Consider the following 19554-nt stretch of genomic DNA (forward strand, 5'->3'; position numbering starts at 1 on the left):
TATCTCTATGCCTTAGCATTGGATTTTTTCACCAAAACCAAGTCACATCTCCTTGGGGTTCATCCCAGAGTTTGAGCTTCCATATTAATGAATATTAGTGTAATAGAGCTGGTATTCTGTATATATTTTTCTTTCAGGAAAATGAAATTAAATAAGTAATAAAATGTAGTCAGTTTGTAGATGGGGAACAAGAGCAGTCTTTTTCTCTTGCAAGATACAAAGAGCTGTGTATATAGAAACTTCCTTGCTTGCTGTGCAAAGGTGAAAGTTTGTTACAAAACACAGATTTTAATCAAAGCAGTGATTAAATTTTTTTTTTCATTTTAAAAATAGCTCATCAAAACCTTTTTCATGTGCTGCTAAATCTTTATTATCTGAGATCATTGTCAGGTCTAAATTTCAAGGAATATGGCAAAAAGATAATTAGTTGTAGGTAATCAAACACTATTCTTAGAGCCTACTCTCTGAAGGAAGAAGTCACGAATTTTGGTTGCCCTTTTTTCCTTCCTTGTGCTCACATCTTTCAAAGCTGATTAAGCTTGTGGGAATGGGATGAATAACTTCTAAGTTTCTGATGTCTAAAAAACCTTGATAATTCCTTGCTGCTGGTAAGGCAAGAGGGTACTGCCTTACCTTCGATTGATTGTTCTCTGCTGAAAAGTGCAAACTGGGACCCAAGAAAAGAGGAAATCCTTCTCCAGAAGTCTTTATGGTTCTGTGGTTTTTGACAAGGAAAATAGATGTCCTTAATTTTCCCCAAGCCACTAGATGGCGATTGCAGACAAGTCAAGGTTTGCTAAGGAATGCATGTACCATCCATACCAGGCTGGTATTGCTATGGTGACTTTGTTCATTTTCCTATTTTCTATGTTTATTGAGATCCATGCCAGATTTTAAAAATTAGATCTTCAGACTGTCTGGAAATTGTGTTTCATATAGAAGTCACAAAAATAGCTGTTTATTCCTTTGGAACTATTAATTAATGCTAGTGTAGGCAATAATTAAATGTGGCAATTTTCCAAAAAGTTTTTTTAAATTATTTTTGCTGTGTAATTTCTCATGAGTGAGTTGCCTCCAGCTTTGGAGGTGCCAGATAAATTGAGTGAGTTTGATGTTGTGAGTGCCCTCAGTCTTTTCATTCTGCATTGCAAAGATGCTCTTCTAGGCAGGGTGCAGTTTTCCTTGCTAGTTCTCCAATACCTTTGGCCTTTAACAATGGAGCAAGTGAAGTGTTGATGGTCAAGGAAAGCAGTTCACTGAACCTGTGCTTAAATTTCTTCTCAAACTGATTAAATGAGATGTGAAAGCACAATTTATGACCAGGTGTGGTCCCATGTAGAACAACAAAAGACAAAGAAGTGAGAAAATTTTGAAGAAGCAAATAAACTGGAGAAAACAGTAAAGAATAGCAAGAAATAAAAAAAAATAGCAATTAGATTTTTTTTTAAATGTAATTAGAAATTTGGAATGTAAAGCTCAAAGGAGTTGTCATCCAACTATCTATTAGTATTGTAATGAAGTCTGGTCTTACAGACCAAAGTCTTGCTTCTGCTCTAAAAGTATTACAATGCTAGTCATCAAACAGATGCTGTGGATTTAAAAGCTTACTTTGTGTTTTATTGTGTAGAGCTGAGTTGGTGTTCAAAGAGAATAGTTGTGGCCTAATTATTCTAATAAACTTTCTGGAGAAGAAGTTGCTAAGAGAAATAACAGGAACTTTTGAATGGTAATGCTTCAGTTTTTGCTGGAATACTACATTTCATGAGAGAAACTAGAATTTTGCTGTTCTGAACTTTTTTTCAAATGAAAAAGAAAATATGTGTATTTCTCAAGTATGAGGAAATAATTGGTTTCCTGAAGCAAAATCTATTAGAGCTATTCAATCTAACAAGATCACAGTCCCAGTAAATGTTATTGTTTACAAGAAATGCAAGTAGCTTTTGCTATTTGTTGGCACTGGTAGCCACTGTAAAACAATAATTAATTCCATTATTTTGCTCTTGTGCTTGGCACTGTGCCTCACTAACAGCAGGTGGATTGGTCACCACATCAAAGGATATGTACATGACTTTACCTGTCTAACTCCTTCCTTCTATCTGTTTGGTCTAACTCCTTGGCTATTTTTTAATTTCCCTTGTGACACATCCATCCTGTATATATTTATGAATGGATATTCTTATCTTAGTAGGAAGTTTTGTCTCTGTTCTTATTTTTAAGTAAGCTCTTAGAACAGTGAGGGAATTAGTCAGAATCAAATGCCCACAGAATAGTCAGGAGCCACCTCTGTGCATTCCCATTTATTTCAGTACCTACCTACCTGTTACATTGCTTTGTTCCCCTCCCTGCAGTTTGTAGGGCTTCAGAATGACATATTCCATAAAGCTTTAGAAATGCAGATCTGGGTAATTATAGATTAGTGAGCCATTTTCCAGAAAAAAAAAAAGCGCTTGTAACTATTGATGATGCCTTTGTATACAGACATGGATGTGTATTCTGAGTCACTGGGGCTGACTGAGGTTACTTGTTCAAAATAACAATTTATGCTATTAATAATGTAAATGGGGAGGAGGAGAGATGTAGGGGTTAGCTGAATCCATATAAAAAACTGAAAGAAGAATCAGAGTATAGGAAATACAAACAACAACCCTACTTGATGTAGAGTAAGAAAGAATTAAAATGCACCACCAGCCTCTGTGATTAGGTGAAATCTAACTTCACTGACTTCAAAGGTCATTTATCCAATATATGTCTGTATACTGTAGTTCTTGGAAGGAACTGAAATAATATACTGGTTTTAATCTAGGAGGGAATGAAAATATCAGTGGCAAATGAAGATGCAGAATTTTGGATACCAGAAATAAAAAGCTCAACAGAGTTGAACTGACTGAGAAGAAACTCATAAAACTGGGACCTGCTTATTTGATTTTGATGAGGGATTGTTTCATTGATGATTCTACTTTCCTTACATATAATGACTTTCCTTATGGATTAGAGCATTGCTTATTGAGGCTTGCAGCTGTGTTTGTGAGGCTTCAAGAGAGACACCCAAACCCCATCAGTTCTGAGCCTCCTTGCCAGGACTGCTGGAGATTGTCTGTTGAGGATTTGAATATCTCCAAGGGTAGAGGTTTTGGAACTTCTCTGGGCAGCCTGTTCCAGTGTTTGACCACTGACACAGCAGAAAAATTTTTTTACATTCAAATGGAATTTCCTGTAATGGTTTCTGATTGTCACCTCTTGTCCTGTCGTTGGGCATCAGTGAGAAGAACCTGGCTTCATCTTCTCTACATGCTCCCATCAGGCACCCTGAGCAGAGGACAAGGATCAGTCTCTTGTCCTGCTGGTGATGCTCTTCCTGATGCAGCCCAGGGTGCTGTTGGCCTTCCTGAGTACAAAGCTCATTGCTGGCTCACGTTCAGCTTGCTCTTCACCATGATCCACAGGTTGTGTTCTGCAGAGCTGCTTTCCAGACTTTGAACCCTGTGAGACCCTGCCATCCTGTGTCTCCAGCTGCCTGAGGTCCCTCTGAATCACTCATCTGCCAAGCACTGCTCAGGGTTTTGGATTGCCTGCCATCTTGCTGAGGTTGCATCAGTCCTGTGATCCAGGTCATAGATGGGGCTGCTGGACCTTATTTGCCCCTGGGCTGCTCCAGCAGTGACTGACTGTGGGATCTCAGCACCTCAGGACGGAGGTGCAGAGTGGCCGAGACCACCCTTGGGGGGCTCGGGAGTCCTGGAATGTTGCCAGAAGTGTCTGGTGGCAGGGCTTTGATCCTACAAGGGAGATGACACCTGTATGAGGATGGGAGGATTTCACTGGGTGAATGGTGAAGGGATAAGTTAATTAGAGTGTAAGACACAGGGTTTAGGATTTCTGTACAGGGGGGTCTAAAGAAGTAAGATGGAGGAATTGGGGCGTGTCCTCTTCTTCTTCTTCTTCTTCTTCTTGGCCTCCATCTTCTGTGGTGATGTTGGCACTTTGGGATTGGTTATTACTAAAAGTGCACTGGTTAATAAGGGTAAAAGGTATTGGGGAAAAATGATAAATATTGTATACGTAATTTTGAGTATAAAGATAGGTGACCACCCCGGGGGCTCTCAGTGTGCTCATGGCTGGCTTGCTGTGCAGATCTCTGTCGGGCCGAGAGAAAATCTTTTAGATAAACAATTAATAAACGCCGAGACCGAGAAAAGATCTGAAGTCTCTTCTCGTCCTTTGAAGCGTCGGCTCTTCAAGGCCATCCCTGGGCCTTTCCAGGCCACCTAAACAGCCGAGAAACCGACAACTGACCTCCAGCTGTGTGACTGCACCTTTGTGCCACTCACCAAAGCCCTTTGGAGCTGCAGTTCAGCTGGGTTTCAGTCCACCTCACTGTCCACTTATCTAACTTGTACTTCAGCAGCTTCTCTGAGGCTTTTATGAGTGAGTGTTTTAAAAGCCTTGCTGGAGTCAAGGTAAACAACATCTGCTGCTCTCCCTGCCTCCACAGAGCTGCTTACTGCATTGCACAAGGTGTCACTGGTTAAACATGATTTCCTCATTCTAAATCCATGGTGACAACCCTAGATCATCTGCTTGACTTTAATATGTTTGCAGATGTTTTCTAGGTTTATTTGTGCCATCATCTTCCTGGGAACTGAGGAAAAGCTCATTGGCCTGTAGTTTTCTGCATCTTCCTTCTTGTCCTTGTGGAAGATAAGAGTGACAGCTGCTGTCTTCAGAAATCTGCCCTGATTATCACAGCCTTTCAGACCTATTGAATCTGGGATTTGGGCTTCATCTATCCTTTTATCAGTTGGAAGATAATTTTGGATTACAGTATTGTTTTTAATATTTTAAAAAATAATTCTAGGATTTTCTTGTTAATTATCTACTAGAATAGCTTAATCTTTTTTTTTTACCCTCACTCAGAAACAATGAAGAGAGGTGTTATAATAGTAAACTTCCACAACCAGCTTTTCCACCACACCTTTTCAAGTTTTCCTTCTTGTCTGTTGAAACATGATTTTTCAGAGAGGGCAATTTTGTTTCTTTGTAGGTTCTAACAAGATGTGGATGCCCTTTTCTAACAGTAAGGGATAACATTCACATCTCAGATTGGATGGTCTGTGAAGTTTTTGCAGAAAGACTTGAAATGTACACATAAAAACAAAACTACAGGTTATATTTTGTAGAGGTAGAGCCAGTAGAGGTAGAATCCGTGGCTATAGAGGGATTCTATGCAGCCTGTTTAAACCAGCAACTTGCCTAAAATTAATTAATCTAAAATTAGATGAGAGGGATGTGCTGAACTATTCCAATAGCTTAAAGATGAGCATTACAACTCTCATGTTTCTTGACTTACCTCTTTTCTGAGGAGCTAGTCAAATTATGAGGTGTTAACTAATTTACAAGTGAAAACACATTTTGCAATTGTAATTACTGGTGTTTTCCAGAATTATTAATAACACTTTTAAAATTGAGTTTAAGGTAGGCTTTGTTCATATGCCCTCAATGTAAACAAGATAGCAATATAGTGATTGATTTTTACATTGTTGATAGATTTTGAAATACTTTTTTTTTTTAATTCACTTTGTTCAGGATTTTGAAGCTAATGAGACAAGGAAAAATATCAGTGAGAGTAACTATAAACAATTTTAACCTGTGCTGGAAATTACCTAAGTACATATCACAATACCAGTGTAGAGTCAAATGAAAAGCCCCTCTCCATCCTATGTTAGAATGGTTCTATAAATCATAGTTAAAATATATTTTAATTTGTGTAAAATTAGGCTCCCACATTCATTCATGTCCAGGTACATAATAATGGACTAAATTTTCTGAGTTTCTGAGGATCTACTAGATTCCATGGCCACTTGGACTGCATATTATTCATAGGAATGAATACTAGTTCTCCCCATCTTGTTGTTAGTGGAAATCAATAGCTGCCAGTGGTAGTGTTAGTTTTGTGTATAGATTAAATAACCACTTGCTTCAAAAATGACTTTAAAATATGCATTACCATAAGCATTGCCACAACTGTGTTTTTAACTGTTTCTAGATGCTAAAGAATAAAATATTCCAGTTGGCAAGTGTTTCTTCTGAGTATTGATGGACTAAGAGGAGTGTTGCTAATTTTTACCCATGCTGTGAAAATATTCTGTATTTTGTGTGGTATTTTCCTATCTCTCTCTGTAGGATGCTGTGGCAGGTGTTCAACTTGAGTACATTTAATTGTACATCTTTAAGGGTGGTACTCATTCTAGGAATGGCACTGTTGTGGTTTGGGGGTTTTGTTCTTTTGCTTCTGCTTTAGATTTCAATAGCATTTGCTGTCTGATTACATCCCTCTTAAGTTTAAAATAACAATTTTGAGTTGAAAATTGCATAGAAAATAATTGTTCTGATTTGGAAATTATATAGCACTATTCCCACTCTCTGAACTTTCAGTATTGCATAATATTAGTATGTTCCTCTAATTCCTGAACCACTTGCAAATTAATTACATGGAATGGCAAAATCAGAGCTTGATACACATTCTCTTGTCATGTGTAGCTTTTCTAGATAAAGAAGCATAATGACACAAAATAACAGAAAGGAGTTGTCTTGTGCATCTTTGATGCTTTACTGGAGGTGTATGAACCCAGACCTTGAAAAAAAATTTGCTGCTGATCCTAGACCTGCATATTGGTTGATAAAATTAGCTCTAGTTTTTAACCTGTACTGATGTGCTGTAGACAATAAATGGTTCCTTATTTATCCTGCATTTAAAAATAGTAGGAATAGATACTAGAAAAAATCCAAGAGGCTGAAGAATATTCAGCTCCTTTAGCCTGCAGACAAGATTCACATGTGTTCTTTTCTCAAAAGTAATGCAATATAACTAAAAGACACAGGTTAAAACAGGAAGAAAATTCTTTTTTATTGGATTACTAATTATCTTCTATGGTGCATCCAGAGATTAGGCTTTGAAATGGTCACAAGCGAGTAATTGTTCTTAGAATCTTCCAATTTTTATGGAAGAACAAATATTCAAAAGTATATACAGGTGCAGAGGGTGAAGATTCCTTTGGAAGGCAAAGTGGTTAATCTTTCTTATTATATGGGAAAAAGTTGTTGGCACTAGTATCACTAATGCTGGTAATAAACTGTTCCTAAACATATTTTAATACATTTTCACTTACTAAGCAATTTTATTCTTCCTGTTTGTAGAACATTCAAGGTATCTCTAAACATCCGGTTACAATTGCAAAGAAACAGTACATAAAAGGTAAACTGTGTTTTTATTAAGATGAAAAGACAGTTTTATCTAATTATTTTACTGTGTGGTATTATATTTTGAAGCAAGCTGATAGGTCCAGCATTAAATATCAGATGATCAATGCTTTGTTATACATTAGCATTTAAACCAATTACTTTTTCTAATGTTCCTGAAAAAAACAATTGATGTTTCAGCACTGATTTAAATAGTTACAAGCTTTTAGATTTTTTTTGTTTTCCTCACTTTTTCCAAATGAAATTATACATCTTAAATACCTTAAATATCCAGGGATGATTTTGTGTGTTTAGCTCGTAAGGCTTTGCCTGAGTCAATGTTTAAGCTGGGCCGTTTTAATCATACTCACAACTAAACACCAGTAGTTAGTCAGATGTGTTGTTTTTGATAACAGATGTGTTAAGGCAGATGATTTAAGGCAGATGGTTCAGAGAGAATCAAAGTGGAGTCTAGAAAAGCATGAGCCAAGTGATAAAGAGAGAAACCCATAGAGCAGACTCAAATATAAGAAAGATTTTGGAACACACATTCTCCTCCTTGAATGCCTGCGGCCACAGCTGGGCAGTGCTGCTCAATGTTTTTCTGCTAAGGTCAAGCTTTGCCTTTTCACAGCTTTTCACTCCCTGTGTTGGAAATAATACAGGTCATTAAACAGGAGGCTAGAGAAGATAATATAAAATTTTGACAGCAGTTTTATTTTATCTACATGAGTCATTTTTATAAGTATTTTTTCAAAGTTGCTATTAAAAACTGTGTCAGCAGGGGCAGCATAAACCTGAGGTGCTGGGCATAACTGTGGCACATGAAACTTTCTGGAGACTTTGTTAATCATCTTATATGCTTCTCAAAAATGTATTTCTATGTTTTTCCTGTATCAAGACACATTTTTTTCTATTTTCTTCACTTTTATGCTGACCAGATCCTGTTGCATTTCAAACACCATCCCTCCCTACACTATGTCAAGTGATATTCCCTGGATGCATTCAGTTTCTAGTACCTTGTGTTAGTGTTTCATGATATTATTGGGGATTTCTGTCATTACAGTTTGGATGCCTATGACAGCTGTATGTTCTCAACATTATATTCCCCTACCACCTCAGAATTTGGTTATTAATACATTGCTGCAGCATGTTTAAAGATAAAAAAATACTTATTTTTACTTATTTTTGTAGACCCTTCTTTATGAATGCATCCTTTATTAAGTGATCTGTGAATAATGTTAGTTATTGTATATATTTGATAGCTTGTGTTTAGGAAAGGGTTTGGATTTGAGAAAGGAAGTCAGCAGTACTGCAAGGGTGGTGAAGGTAAAGTTGTACATGACTGATATAGTGAAATAATTGTGATGCTGGCAGTTGGTGCTCTGCTAGTTTGCTTACACTGCCATTTCTATGGTGTTGGCTGTGTATTTGGTATAAAACCTTCTATGGTTTGCAGCACAGTATTTTTGAGCTGGTGTTTGGGATTTAAATGTGGATCTCCTCTTTAGGAAAAGAAGAGGACATAATAACTATTTCCCCAAGAACACTGTTTGTTTCAAAAAAAGGATGTACATTTTTAGCAGCAGGTAAGAGAGAGAGTGAATTATTATTCTCATGCATATTAATAGTCACAGTTCTCTCATGTCTTTTTCCCCTCTCCTTTGGATGACATATTTTACAAGGCTGTCAAATCCCTTAGTAACAATTAATTTTGTTATGTGATGTGTGTTCCTTATTATGTTTTGGAAGTGGATGATGTTTTTGCCTTGTGAATAGAAATAGTTAATAATATTAATTGACACATGAAGATAATGAAGGACTGAGACACTTTGTGATCCATAGCCGGAATATAGCATCTTCAGGATGAGCTTCTTACAGGCACCTGCCTTTTTTGAAAATGAAGAAATGATTGACTACTCCAGGCTTACATTTTACTTTGTGATACTCTGGTTAAAATGTAGGTATGTTTTTATTTTAGAGCAATAGATGCATTTTAACACTGTTTTCTAGACTTTTCCCATATTGAGTTAAGGATCCTTGCTGACTTATCATCTGAACCAGAACTTCTGAAACTGTTCCAAGAACCTGAAATCAGCGATATCTTTACTACACTGGCTTCTCAGTGGTAAGATTAAATGTTGCATATTTTAATAGTAATTAGACAAAATATTAAGAATAACCTAAGCTATTTTATTACTGCATAATGATAACAAAAGACAGTATTTTGTTACAATATCTATTCTTCATACTATTTTAACACTATGAATTCCCTTCTGTCTTTCTGAGCCTTCTCTTCTCCACATATCAAAACTCTGCAATCCAACTGGCCAGTATGAGCCTTGTGGCTAAAGCTGATGCAATGATATATTGTGAACAGTGGTTGCTGATGGCTTCCTCCTTCTATTATTTTTAACCAATTCTTCTAAAAAATCCAGAGCAGCACTTAGAGAGGTTATCCATCTAAAAAAGCAGAACAGTTTTTCTGAGTAGCAGTACAAGCATTATTGAAATTTACGTAGATATCCAATAGAAGTATTGGAATCATATTACATATACTTGAGAAACAAAGACTAGAGCTTATGGAATTTCTTTTGAACTAATAGGGTTTAGTGCTTCCATATTCTGGAATTATTTGGAAAAGGTGCTACCCCAATCATTTAAAAAAGGTAGATATTTTAATCTCCATATCTATATAATTATTTACTAATCTCTTCAGTATGCCAATTAAAATATTAACTGTCAAAAAAGATGAAATAGTAGTCACTTAGCTGTTGAAGGAATTTTATATTGTTGTTTATATCATGGTGATGCCTAAAAACTTCACTTGAGACTACTACTCCATTGCACTCAAAAGTGCATGAGCATTCAATAAGTGCCAGGGTAGATGTCAAGAAACTTGTGGTTTCAACAGATAGGTCAGAAAAAAATTGAATAGAATGCTGTAGCATAAAGCTGTTTGAACAAACTGTAGATCATGTAAATATTATGCACTTCGCTTATTTTCTTTGTCTCCCCCTCTTTTTTATCTTTTCATCTCCATTTTAGTTGGAAGATTGTTAGCTGAAAATGAAAGCAAAAATACCTATGATTGATTGAGCTCAGTTCTCATCCTACAGTTTCTAAATTTTTGCAGGCATAGTGTTCCAAACATGGTACTTCCTGCACACTTCCATAGTTCACAGAATCTTAGAATCCTAGAATGCTTTGGGTTGGAAGGGACCTTAAAGACCACCAGTTTCCAGTTCCCCTTCCATGGGCGGGGACCCCTTCCTCTATCCCAGGTAGTTCCAAGCCCCATCCAATCTGGCCTTGAACACATCCAGGGCCGGGACATATTTGTTAATATGTTCTGAATCTGTACAAAGAAAGGGAGCTCACATTATATTTATTCTGCTACCAACAACTGTTTCTACTTGAGATGTATGCATTCTGGGAGAACAAAACTCCAGACCACAACCATTCCATGAAATATATCTATGGAAAGTTCACCTTTTTTCTAAAGTTTCTTAGAAACTTCTCTTGATACTGTAATCAATTCATAGCTCTAACTCGATATCGCTGGAACCTCATGATGGAGTTAAATGCTTATTTTAGTTTGATGATTTATTGGAAATGTATGCATGAAGATGAGTCAAATTTTGTCTCAGCTCTGGGCACTGCTCCAGGAATACCATTCTATTCAGCAATCTCACGGCTCTTGGCAGCCATCAACCTCTTGCAGTTGCTACACGGTAACTTTAAATTTAATGAAGAATTACAGGCAAATATTTTTATCAGACAGAATTGTCATGGTGTGTCTACAAAATAATTACATAATGATTCTGCTGACTCTACTCTCAAGCTTCAGTAAAGCTAATTCTTGGAAGAAACTTTCTATTGAATCTGTTAGATGACTTATGAATCACAGAAACACGAAGGGCGTGTTTAATCTCATCTAACCTTGGACATCTGTCACATACTTGGAGAGGTTCATTTGGCAGACTGCTGATATGCCCTGTGTAATAATATCAGTTGCACAATAAAAATGTTGAGTTCTCAGTTCTCACCATTGAGAACAAAGTAGGTCTGGGGTGGCCAGCTTAAATGTGGACATCTGTATTTGTTCTGACAAATTGAATTCCTCCTGTTGGGTCAGTTCCTACTGAACTCAGCTTGGATTTTTGAATGTTGTCCTTAATTTCTTTGGCACCAAAGAGAAGATATAAAATTTCAGGCTTCACAAATGCTTTCTCATTCCAGATATTTATTCTTCTTTCAGAGTCTGTAGTTGATTCTACTGACCGGTAATGAGAAGAACAAAATAAACAACAAATCTTTTATCTCTTCCTGGTCATCTGCTTTTCTCTGGGTCTTTATCCTTTAAAATCTGTGCAACTGATACACCAATGGGCATAGCAAAAGTTTTGTTCTGTTTGAAGGAATTGTGTGTTTTACTATTTGTCTTTCCTGACATATTTTGTACAATTGGAAAAACCTTTACAAAAAAAGGTTTTTTCTCTACAAGATCTATAAAGAATGGATTAGTTTCTGAAGCTCCCTCTCCAAGGAGGAAAAATTAGGTTAGTGTTAGTATCTAGTAGCATATCAGCTTCTGAATGCATGTCAGGTGGTATCTTTTAGCAGGTTTTCTATATCTAAAAATCCTTAGTCTGATAAATATTAAATCATAAATAGAGAAGAATATATTATTGGATAGAAATCTGAGCCACACTCCAGAGTCCAGCCAAGTTTTGTATCAGTTTATTCATTTATTTTTTCTATACTTCATAGCTTCTTCACTGAAACATGACTCTGGTTCTTAGCTGCCCTTCAGACTAAAGCCTTCAAATGAAATCCAACCTTTTTAAAAATTTTCACAGGCTTTTTATAGCATTTGGCAGGAAATACACATGGGTGGGCAGTTTCTGCAAAGAGGTGAACTCTCTGAGTTCCTGATTAAATTAAGATCTCTCATGTATAAAAGCTTTCCTTTCACAACTTGGTTTGGTATTCTGTGCTGTGACTCAGCCTGTCTCTGGTGCCTTAGAGATACATTTCTCTTGGATCCCTGTTGGATCCATGTTTCTGCTAAACGTCATTCATATGGAATCTTTACCCTGGTCATCAGAGCAGGTAGAAGTGTGTGTCAGCCCAGGCTGTGTCTGTACATGGTAGTAAAGGGCTGAGTGAAATATAAACTGCCAAGCTAAAATTCACTCATGTGCAACACACTACCCAAACTAACCCCAGTGAGAGGCAAGACTCCTGCCAGGCTGAGCTGGATCTTGTGCTACTCTGGTGAGCTTGCAGAGACAGCTCATTTCAGGAGTAACTCAGCTCCAGCATTCTGTGCCTCCCTGCTCTGGGCTCAGCTGTTTGCTGAAGACACTGCTTGCTGTAGAGTGTTTTTGAAGTATTGTGTATTCCCTTTGGCAGAGCTGTCTTGAAGTGGCCATTCAGCTAAAACTGTCAGAAGCTGCAGTTAACTTCCACAGAACCACAGAATGGTTTGTGTTGGATGAGGCCTTTAAAGATTATCTAGTTCATCCCCTTGCTATGGGCAGGGACATCTTCCACTAGACCAGCTTGCTCATCTCTGCCTTGTACAGCCAATATATTTTCTGATCATCTAACATAGTTACTCCAGCTAAAGCTAAGGTGATAGAGATTTTGATGGTCACTTGTATATGCTTAGTGCTCTTCTCCCTGTTTTGCTGGGATGATGAGGTATTATCTTACAGTGAGTCCTCTGTTATGTCCTACAAAGAAAAAGCCTTAAAGACAGGTCAACACCTGCTATTACAGCAACACCAAGAGTGCATTACGTTAATGACATACTGAACACATGGCAAAATTTCAAGGCTTGCCTAAACTTTTAAAAATTCGTGATATAATGGATTCTTGCTACCTGCAAGTTCACCTTGTGTTCTGTTGCCTTGATGGCCTGTGACAGTCATAATCCTTTTAAATCCAAATCATCATCCCAGTGCTGAAGGTGACAAGAGCTGTCCTGGCAGCTGTCTGACCAGCCAAGGGACCCAACTGCCATTAGACATCCTGATGACAACAAACCTCAGTGTGAACTTTCTCTCACCTCTTTAGCTTTTACAGAATAAATGAAAAATAAGTAATTCTGTGTAATTTAAAATGCTCTTGATGTGCATATCTTAAAATCACTTTCAAAAATAGATGCTGAAAAATAAGTTTGGTCTTTTAGGTAATCTGCACTTTGCAAAATTTAGTAATTTGGGGTGTAATGATTAGCTGTCTCTTTCAAACTGTTCTTTTGTCACCCTTCTCAGTAGGTTGTTGTTTCTCCAACAAAGTAAATACCCATATTGGCAATATTGAGTCAAAAACCAGGAAAAGTATCTTGATTTAGCTAAGCACTTAAACACATCATAGCATGATATGCTTCATATAGGGGCTTCATCCTGTCTGACTTCTGCCTACTTTACTGCTTGAGTGATTTTTTAAATTAAGACAGTACTGTTTCAGAGTTCCTATCATTGGAGCATTCATCCATACTTAAAATATTTGGGTAAGTCCTTTCCTTTGTTTCTTTAGAATCTGCCTCAGACAAATGGAGATCCCCAGTAGTGACAAGTTCAGCTGCATCCAACAGAGCACAGTGCTGCCCTCTATTAGGGGTCCTGAGTGCAGCCTGGCCATACAAATGCAACTCTGTTATTTATGGCTCTGAACAAGCTTAGTCAATTTAAGCTTGAAGTTGTTGTCACTGTGATCCATTATTTGCTACAGATATCCCTAGTATCTGCAAAGTGTATTTATGTTCTATGTTTTATGTTCTCACGCCTGAAATAGAACGCTGATATGTCTGTCATAAATGGCCTAGCAGATTTATGAGACCATTTTGCCCTTTCTAAATTATAACTATGAACTAAGATGGTGAAACATGTAGTCTCTATATCCTCATAAACCAAGAGGTTCAGAGGAAAAGACCCTGTAAGCAAATGGATAGAAGTGAAAGTCCAATACTCCTATATCCAGAAATTTAGGAAAGGGAATACCCAGGTGGTTTATAGTCTCTAGGGATAACACTAACATATGAAACAAAGAACATTCTCTTGACTACATTACTTCTCTGAGATTTAATACTAATATTTCTAGATGGTTTGTATTGATTTACTGTTATCTTCTCATGGTAAATATACCTTTTCTTTGGATGATATTTGCTATTTGAGAATGGGAGAAATTAACAAAGATATTTTGTAAGTTGCTTACAGTATGATCTACTTGCAAGCATGAATTTATTACTGCTATAAATGGTGAGTGTTTAATTGTGTGAGAGTAGAAAGGTAACTGTCCCTGTGCACAAATTTTCCTGTGCAGTGATAAATTACCTGGGTATTTTATGTCATATATTCTGTGCTATAGATTGTCTGTAGATCCAGTGTAATGCTACCCAAGTTATTCTATGCCTCAGAAAAATGCCTTCAATAGACAACATTGTTAAACAGTTGTACTCTAATTCTTTTTCAGTATGGAAATCAGAGAACACACAAAAAGTCTGCCTGTATGCAGTGAGTTTCCCTTAAATTCTAAAAGTAAAAGAATAGGAGAGTAGAGAGATTTAAATAATTTCTATATTGTAATACTTACATGTTACTATATAGTAGAGGAGTACGTCTAATACTGTTCAGTATACAGATGTGTTGTGTATTAAAAGGTATAATAATCTGATAACTGCTGCCATTCCAGTATGAAAATGGGCATCCTCTTTAAAGTATCAGTGTCTAGCTCTGAACTGTAATTTAACCTATACACATTAACTACTGATAGTGAATTAAAGTAACAAGGTAGTTAGTGCATACTCTTTAAGGGTGATATTTGCTCTGATGATACCAATGAAAGGATGGTTTGTGGCAGTTGTGTGCAATGCTTGCACTCATGGCAGCGTTTGAAAGAAGGCTGGAGAAATTGATAGTGGTCTAGTTGCTCCTGTTTCACATTGAGATCTGAGTTTTGTAAGATCCAAACCACAAAATACTCCCTTCTCTCTCATCTGTCATCTGCTCCCTCATATTCATGCTATTAGTGCTTTCTTTTGTGTGGTGATGAAGAGCAGCATGAATACGTGAGCTTTTTCCAGGTATTGAATTTACCTTGGATATAATAATTGTTCACCTGAGTCTGTGTGGCTTTCAGAGAGTTTAAAAAATTGGCTCCAGAGAAGAGAATATATCTCATTATGTCTTTGTAGCCATAGCAGCTTATATCTAAAATAAAGAAGTGTGTAATTTTCCTGGAATTCCAAGGGATTTATAAATTCTTTAGCACCAATTATTTTGAAAAAAAAAAATATTTCCATTTTTATAGTGTAGGCTTGGTTGGCTGATGCTTTTAAGACATGGAAAGGTCTTTAGCTTATACTATCCATACCACAATCTGAGGAACTTGAACACTTCATTTCAAATAACTTTGGGAACTGTTTATAAAATGTTCTGAACATGAAAGTCCCTGTCTCCTCAGCTGGTATTTCTGTGGTATCATGGTGATATCTCTTCTGAACTGTTTTGTTAGAGACTGACATGCTGGTTTTGGAAATTACTTAAGAAAAAGCCTAGAGAGAAGCAAAGCACAAAATTACTTGAAATTAGCATGTTGAAAGGGGAAAAGGCTTTTTGTTATGTTTTTGGGTGATTTTTTTTTAATAAGTTCAGCCATACTTGTATAAAAAGACAACAGTGCAGGAAGATTTGGTTTGTTCTTCACAGAATGTCTTCCTACAGGAAGTGTGGAAATTTATTTCTTTACCACCTGCAAAGCAGGGGGTTCACAGAGCTGATTATATCCAGTGGTGACCAGGTGAGCCAAACTGTTGCATGCTGGCAGTTGGTCTGGTAGGAACTGTGACAAAATAGGAACTCTTGTTTTTCCAGCCTCTTGGCAATTCAGGATGCTTCCTGACAATAGCTCTATCTGCTGATACCCTGCTGAGTTCTGAAGCACACAGGAAATAAGCAGAGGTATTTTGGATATTCCTGAAATTAATCAAAATAAGTCCCCATGGGCTGAATCATACAAAAAGATAACTGGGTCTGTTTGAAAAAGATAAGGTCAAGTATGCACAAATGCTTGGTGGTGGGCTGACTAAATATATACACACCTGCCCATATCCATTTCATATGACTTTGTTTCAAATACCTTCTTTGTATTGAATAGATTAAAGATTAATCCTCCACAAAATAGTATTTTTTCAGGTTAATTCATATAACTGTATGGTATAGCAGATATGGAATTCAGTTAGGCTGCCTTCTCAAATAGCAAGAGGAAAGGCCAGTTAATCAGGGATAAGTTAAATAGATTTCTGGGAAGTGAATGCCACATCTGCAGCTCAAGGGGTTTTAAACAGATATGAATATTTGTCCTTCTATATTAATTTTATGAAAATATTATCAACAAGCTTGAACAGAGTCATTATTAATCAAGAGATGTCACCTGTGTATTTGTTAGGTGATTAAGGAATAATTAAATGATCATGCTTATCCAGGTGGATTTTTACTAAGGAAACAGGAAGAGCTTTATCTCTCCTGTCCCCACTAGCAGACATAGAGTTACAAGATTCAGCCACAGGGTTACACAGCTCCCTTTACCCCAAGCAGAGCTCTTTTAGTTTTGTCCTTTGTCTAAATAATGAGCTACGCCAGTTTAGGGTTCTTAGAGCCCCATATTTGTCTAAAGATTTTTTAGATAATCCAGGCTATTTCATACACTTGCTATTTCATACACTTCTAATCTTCTAGGACATGGGATCTCTTGGGTTCATGCATTTCTCCCCTTTTTTATGAACTTAATGTCAAGTCTGAAATGAATTTGAGTTAATTCATTCCACTTCATCCATTGCAAAATGGCAAAATCTTTGGTTTTGGAGTTGCAATGAAGAAGAGACATTCCATGCCACTGAGCACATATAAAATGGTGAAACATTTGCAGTATTAAGACAAGTTACAATCAATGTCTACTCTTTACTGGGGAGTATTTAAGGTTACTTCTAGAATCCTTTGAAGAGAGTGGAGAAAAGTTTTCCTGTGTGTTACATGGCAGCCCCCTTAAATAAGTGTAAGTGAGCATCTCTGCTGAAGTCTCCCTTTACAAGTGTGTGACTGTTGTGATCCTTCAGCTCTGAAGTTTGGTTCTGTGACTCAGCCTGTATTGATTCACTGTAAATCAGGAGGCCCTAAGCTCAGTGCTGCCTGCTGGGACACTCACTAAGGTTTAATATAACATTTCTTTCATTAACATTTACTTGGCAGGCTTTCTAATCCTATAACAATTTTTAGTTAGTTTCAAGGCTTCTACTTACTTTCCTTTGGTGGAACAGATTATGAAGAAGGATTTTTTGCTATATATGTATAATTTCTATTCTGATCAATAACTAAAATATCTCTCATCTTGTACCTTTATTTAGAGTGATACTGATAAAAAGTGTGGAATCAGTAATTTGTTTCTTATATGCTGTTAAGAGAGACAATTTCAGTTTGAATGAGAAGGCATGCTCTTTTAAATCAAGTCACAAATTCAGGGACAGGTACTATGTACAGGTATTGTCATTATGAATCTGCCATTTAATAACTTGTTTGGTAAAATGTTATGAGTGAGGCTGTACCACTTGCAGCTCCTGCAGCTGCTGTATGTGGTAAAAGGGGAAGATGTTCAGTTTGCCTGCTCAGAATCAGAGCTTTAAAATGTTTAAGTTCCAAGTTGAACACCTCATAGGTGTTGGTGTGGAATATTTTAACAGTGTTACTTTTGCAGCAAACAGATTTCTATGTGTTTTGAAAGCTCATTTGCAATAGTTGATATTAATGAAATTTAACACTTGTCTTACTTTGCACTCTGACAGTCTGTATGACAACCTGTGGAAATTTCACCTTGTACTTTACACTGCCTTGTAAAAGTGCAGCTGTGGCTTTAGTTTAGACTGGCAGATGAAGCAGAGGGAATAAAATCTTCAGGAAGCATAATGGCTTTTGGTTTTAGAAGGTTTAAATAAATGAGGCAGTTAACTAGAAGTTTAAGCAGACAGCTTAATTTTAGGTCACATTGGGAGCTTATTATTATTGCACATTAAATGCTTTCTTAGCCTTCTAGAGTAAATGAAAAATAATGTTTTACAATTGCCACCACCACAACTAAAACAGAAACTAGAGAGAAATCAAGCTCTGAGGAGGCTGGATAGTCCTCAGTTGTTTTGTGGTGTCTGATAACTTTTGGCTTTGCTAATTTCATAGAAAGGTTTTGTTGTGTATGAAACTCTTATCTCCAAACAGTCATGTCCTTCTAGAGTGACTTTGATAAAATGCTCTGTTTTATGAGCACACTCCAGAGCTCAGTAAAATATTTCTGTTTATTTCATTTAACTCAACTTCAACTCTAGTGCCAAGCTAAATTTTGATGAAATCAAGACTGTCACAGCAATTCATTCTTCACTTTTACTTTTGCCTTTAGTTCAGTGTTGACCCAAGGCATAGCAGAAATTTAAGCTGAAAGAGATGTTTATAGAGAAGATTGAAAAAATGGGATAGGAAGTTTCTTATCCCTCTCTGCAGGATTTGTTCAAGACCCTTATATATAGCATGACTGATTTCTTCCTTTTTTGATTGCCCGGCCAAGATATTTCAAAGTCTGTCTCTTATTTTTTTTCTGTCTTGTGAGGATGCAGTTTGATGTAATGTGACATCTCCTCCTTCCCCTGCCTATTTTTCCTGAGCAAACTATACATTGTTGGAACAATATGATAGCTCTATGTTTTATTCTGTGTAATGTCTGAGATAGCATTACATCATCTTTTGATTATATATTAAGAACTCTGCTCTTTCTGTTTCACTTTTCTGGTATTTATCTAAAGGCTGCTCTGAAGGTCCATCTCTTTATGAGACTTTTGACAGGTCCAAGATGAGTAATTATTTGATGCTCTGCTGCAGCTGCCTGTGTCATCTCCCAAAATGGCTGCTGCTCTGTCTTAACTATTTGAAGCTTCTTGAAAAGTGATTTGTGATAAGTAAAGAAAGAACTCCAAGGGCATTAATTTGCATTTGATCCTTTGATCCCTGTTGTTTTATACAAATGGCCTCTGGGAAATTTTATGCCATCCCAGTTTGCATAGACCTCTTAATCCATTAACATTTATTTGTTCTTTCAGTGATAGTGCCCATCACTCTTGATGCTCACACCAGCACCTGATGTGGGGAGTTAGTTACCCTGACTTCCTTCTCTTCTGTGCTCATAGACCCAGAGAGACCCTAAAATAAGACTGTCCTCATGGCTCAGAAATAAAAAAAGACTATGGGTATGTGAGGTGAAAGCCCTTTT

The 19554-nt window shown here is 36.9% G+C and overlaps 1 protein-coding gene across 1 annotated transcript in view; it reads left to right on the top strand.

Annotated features, from left to right (window-relative positions):
* POLN (DNA polymerase nu) overlaps nucleotides 1-19554 on the top strand; it is a 90377-nt gene that overhangs the window by 29828 nt on the left and 40995 nt on the right. The window contains exons 16-18 of the mRNA XM_058804335.1: nucleotides 7195-7252; nucleotides 8748-8825; nucleotides 9250-9364. Coding sequence (XP_058660318.1) covers nucleotides 7195-7252; nucleotides 8748-8825; nucleotides 9250-9364 — 251 coding nt within the window. The remainder of the gene's footprint in view (nucleotides 1-7194; nucleotides 7253-8747; nucleotides 8826-9249; nucleotides 9365-19554) is intronic.

Source organism: Ammospiza caudacuta, chromosome 4 (assembly GCF_027887145.1).
Source record: "Ammospiza caudacuta isolate bAmmCau1 chromosome 4, bAmmCau1.pri, whole genome shotgun sequence".
NCBI lineage: Eukaryota > Metazoa > Chordata > Aves > Passeriformes > Passerellidae > Ammospiza > Ammospiza caudacuta.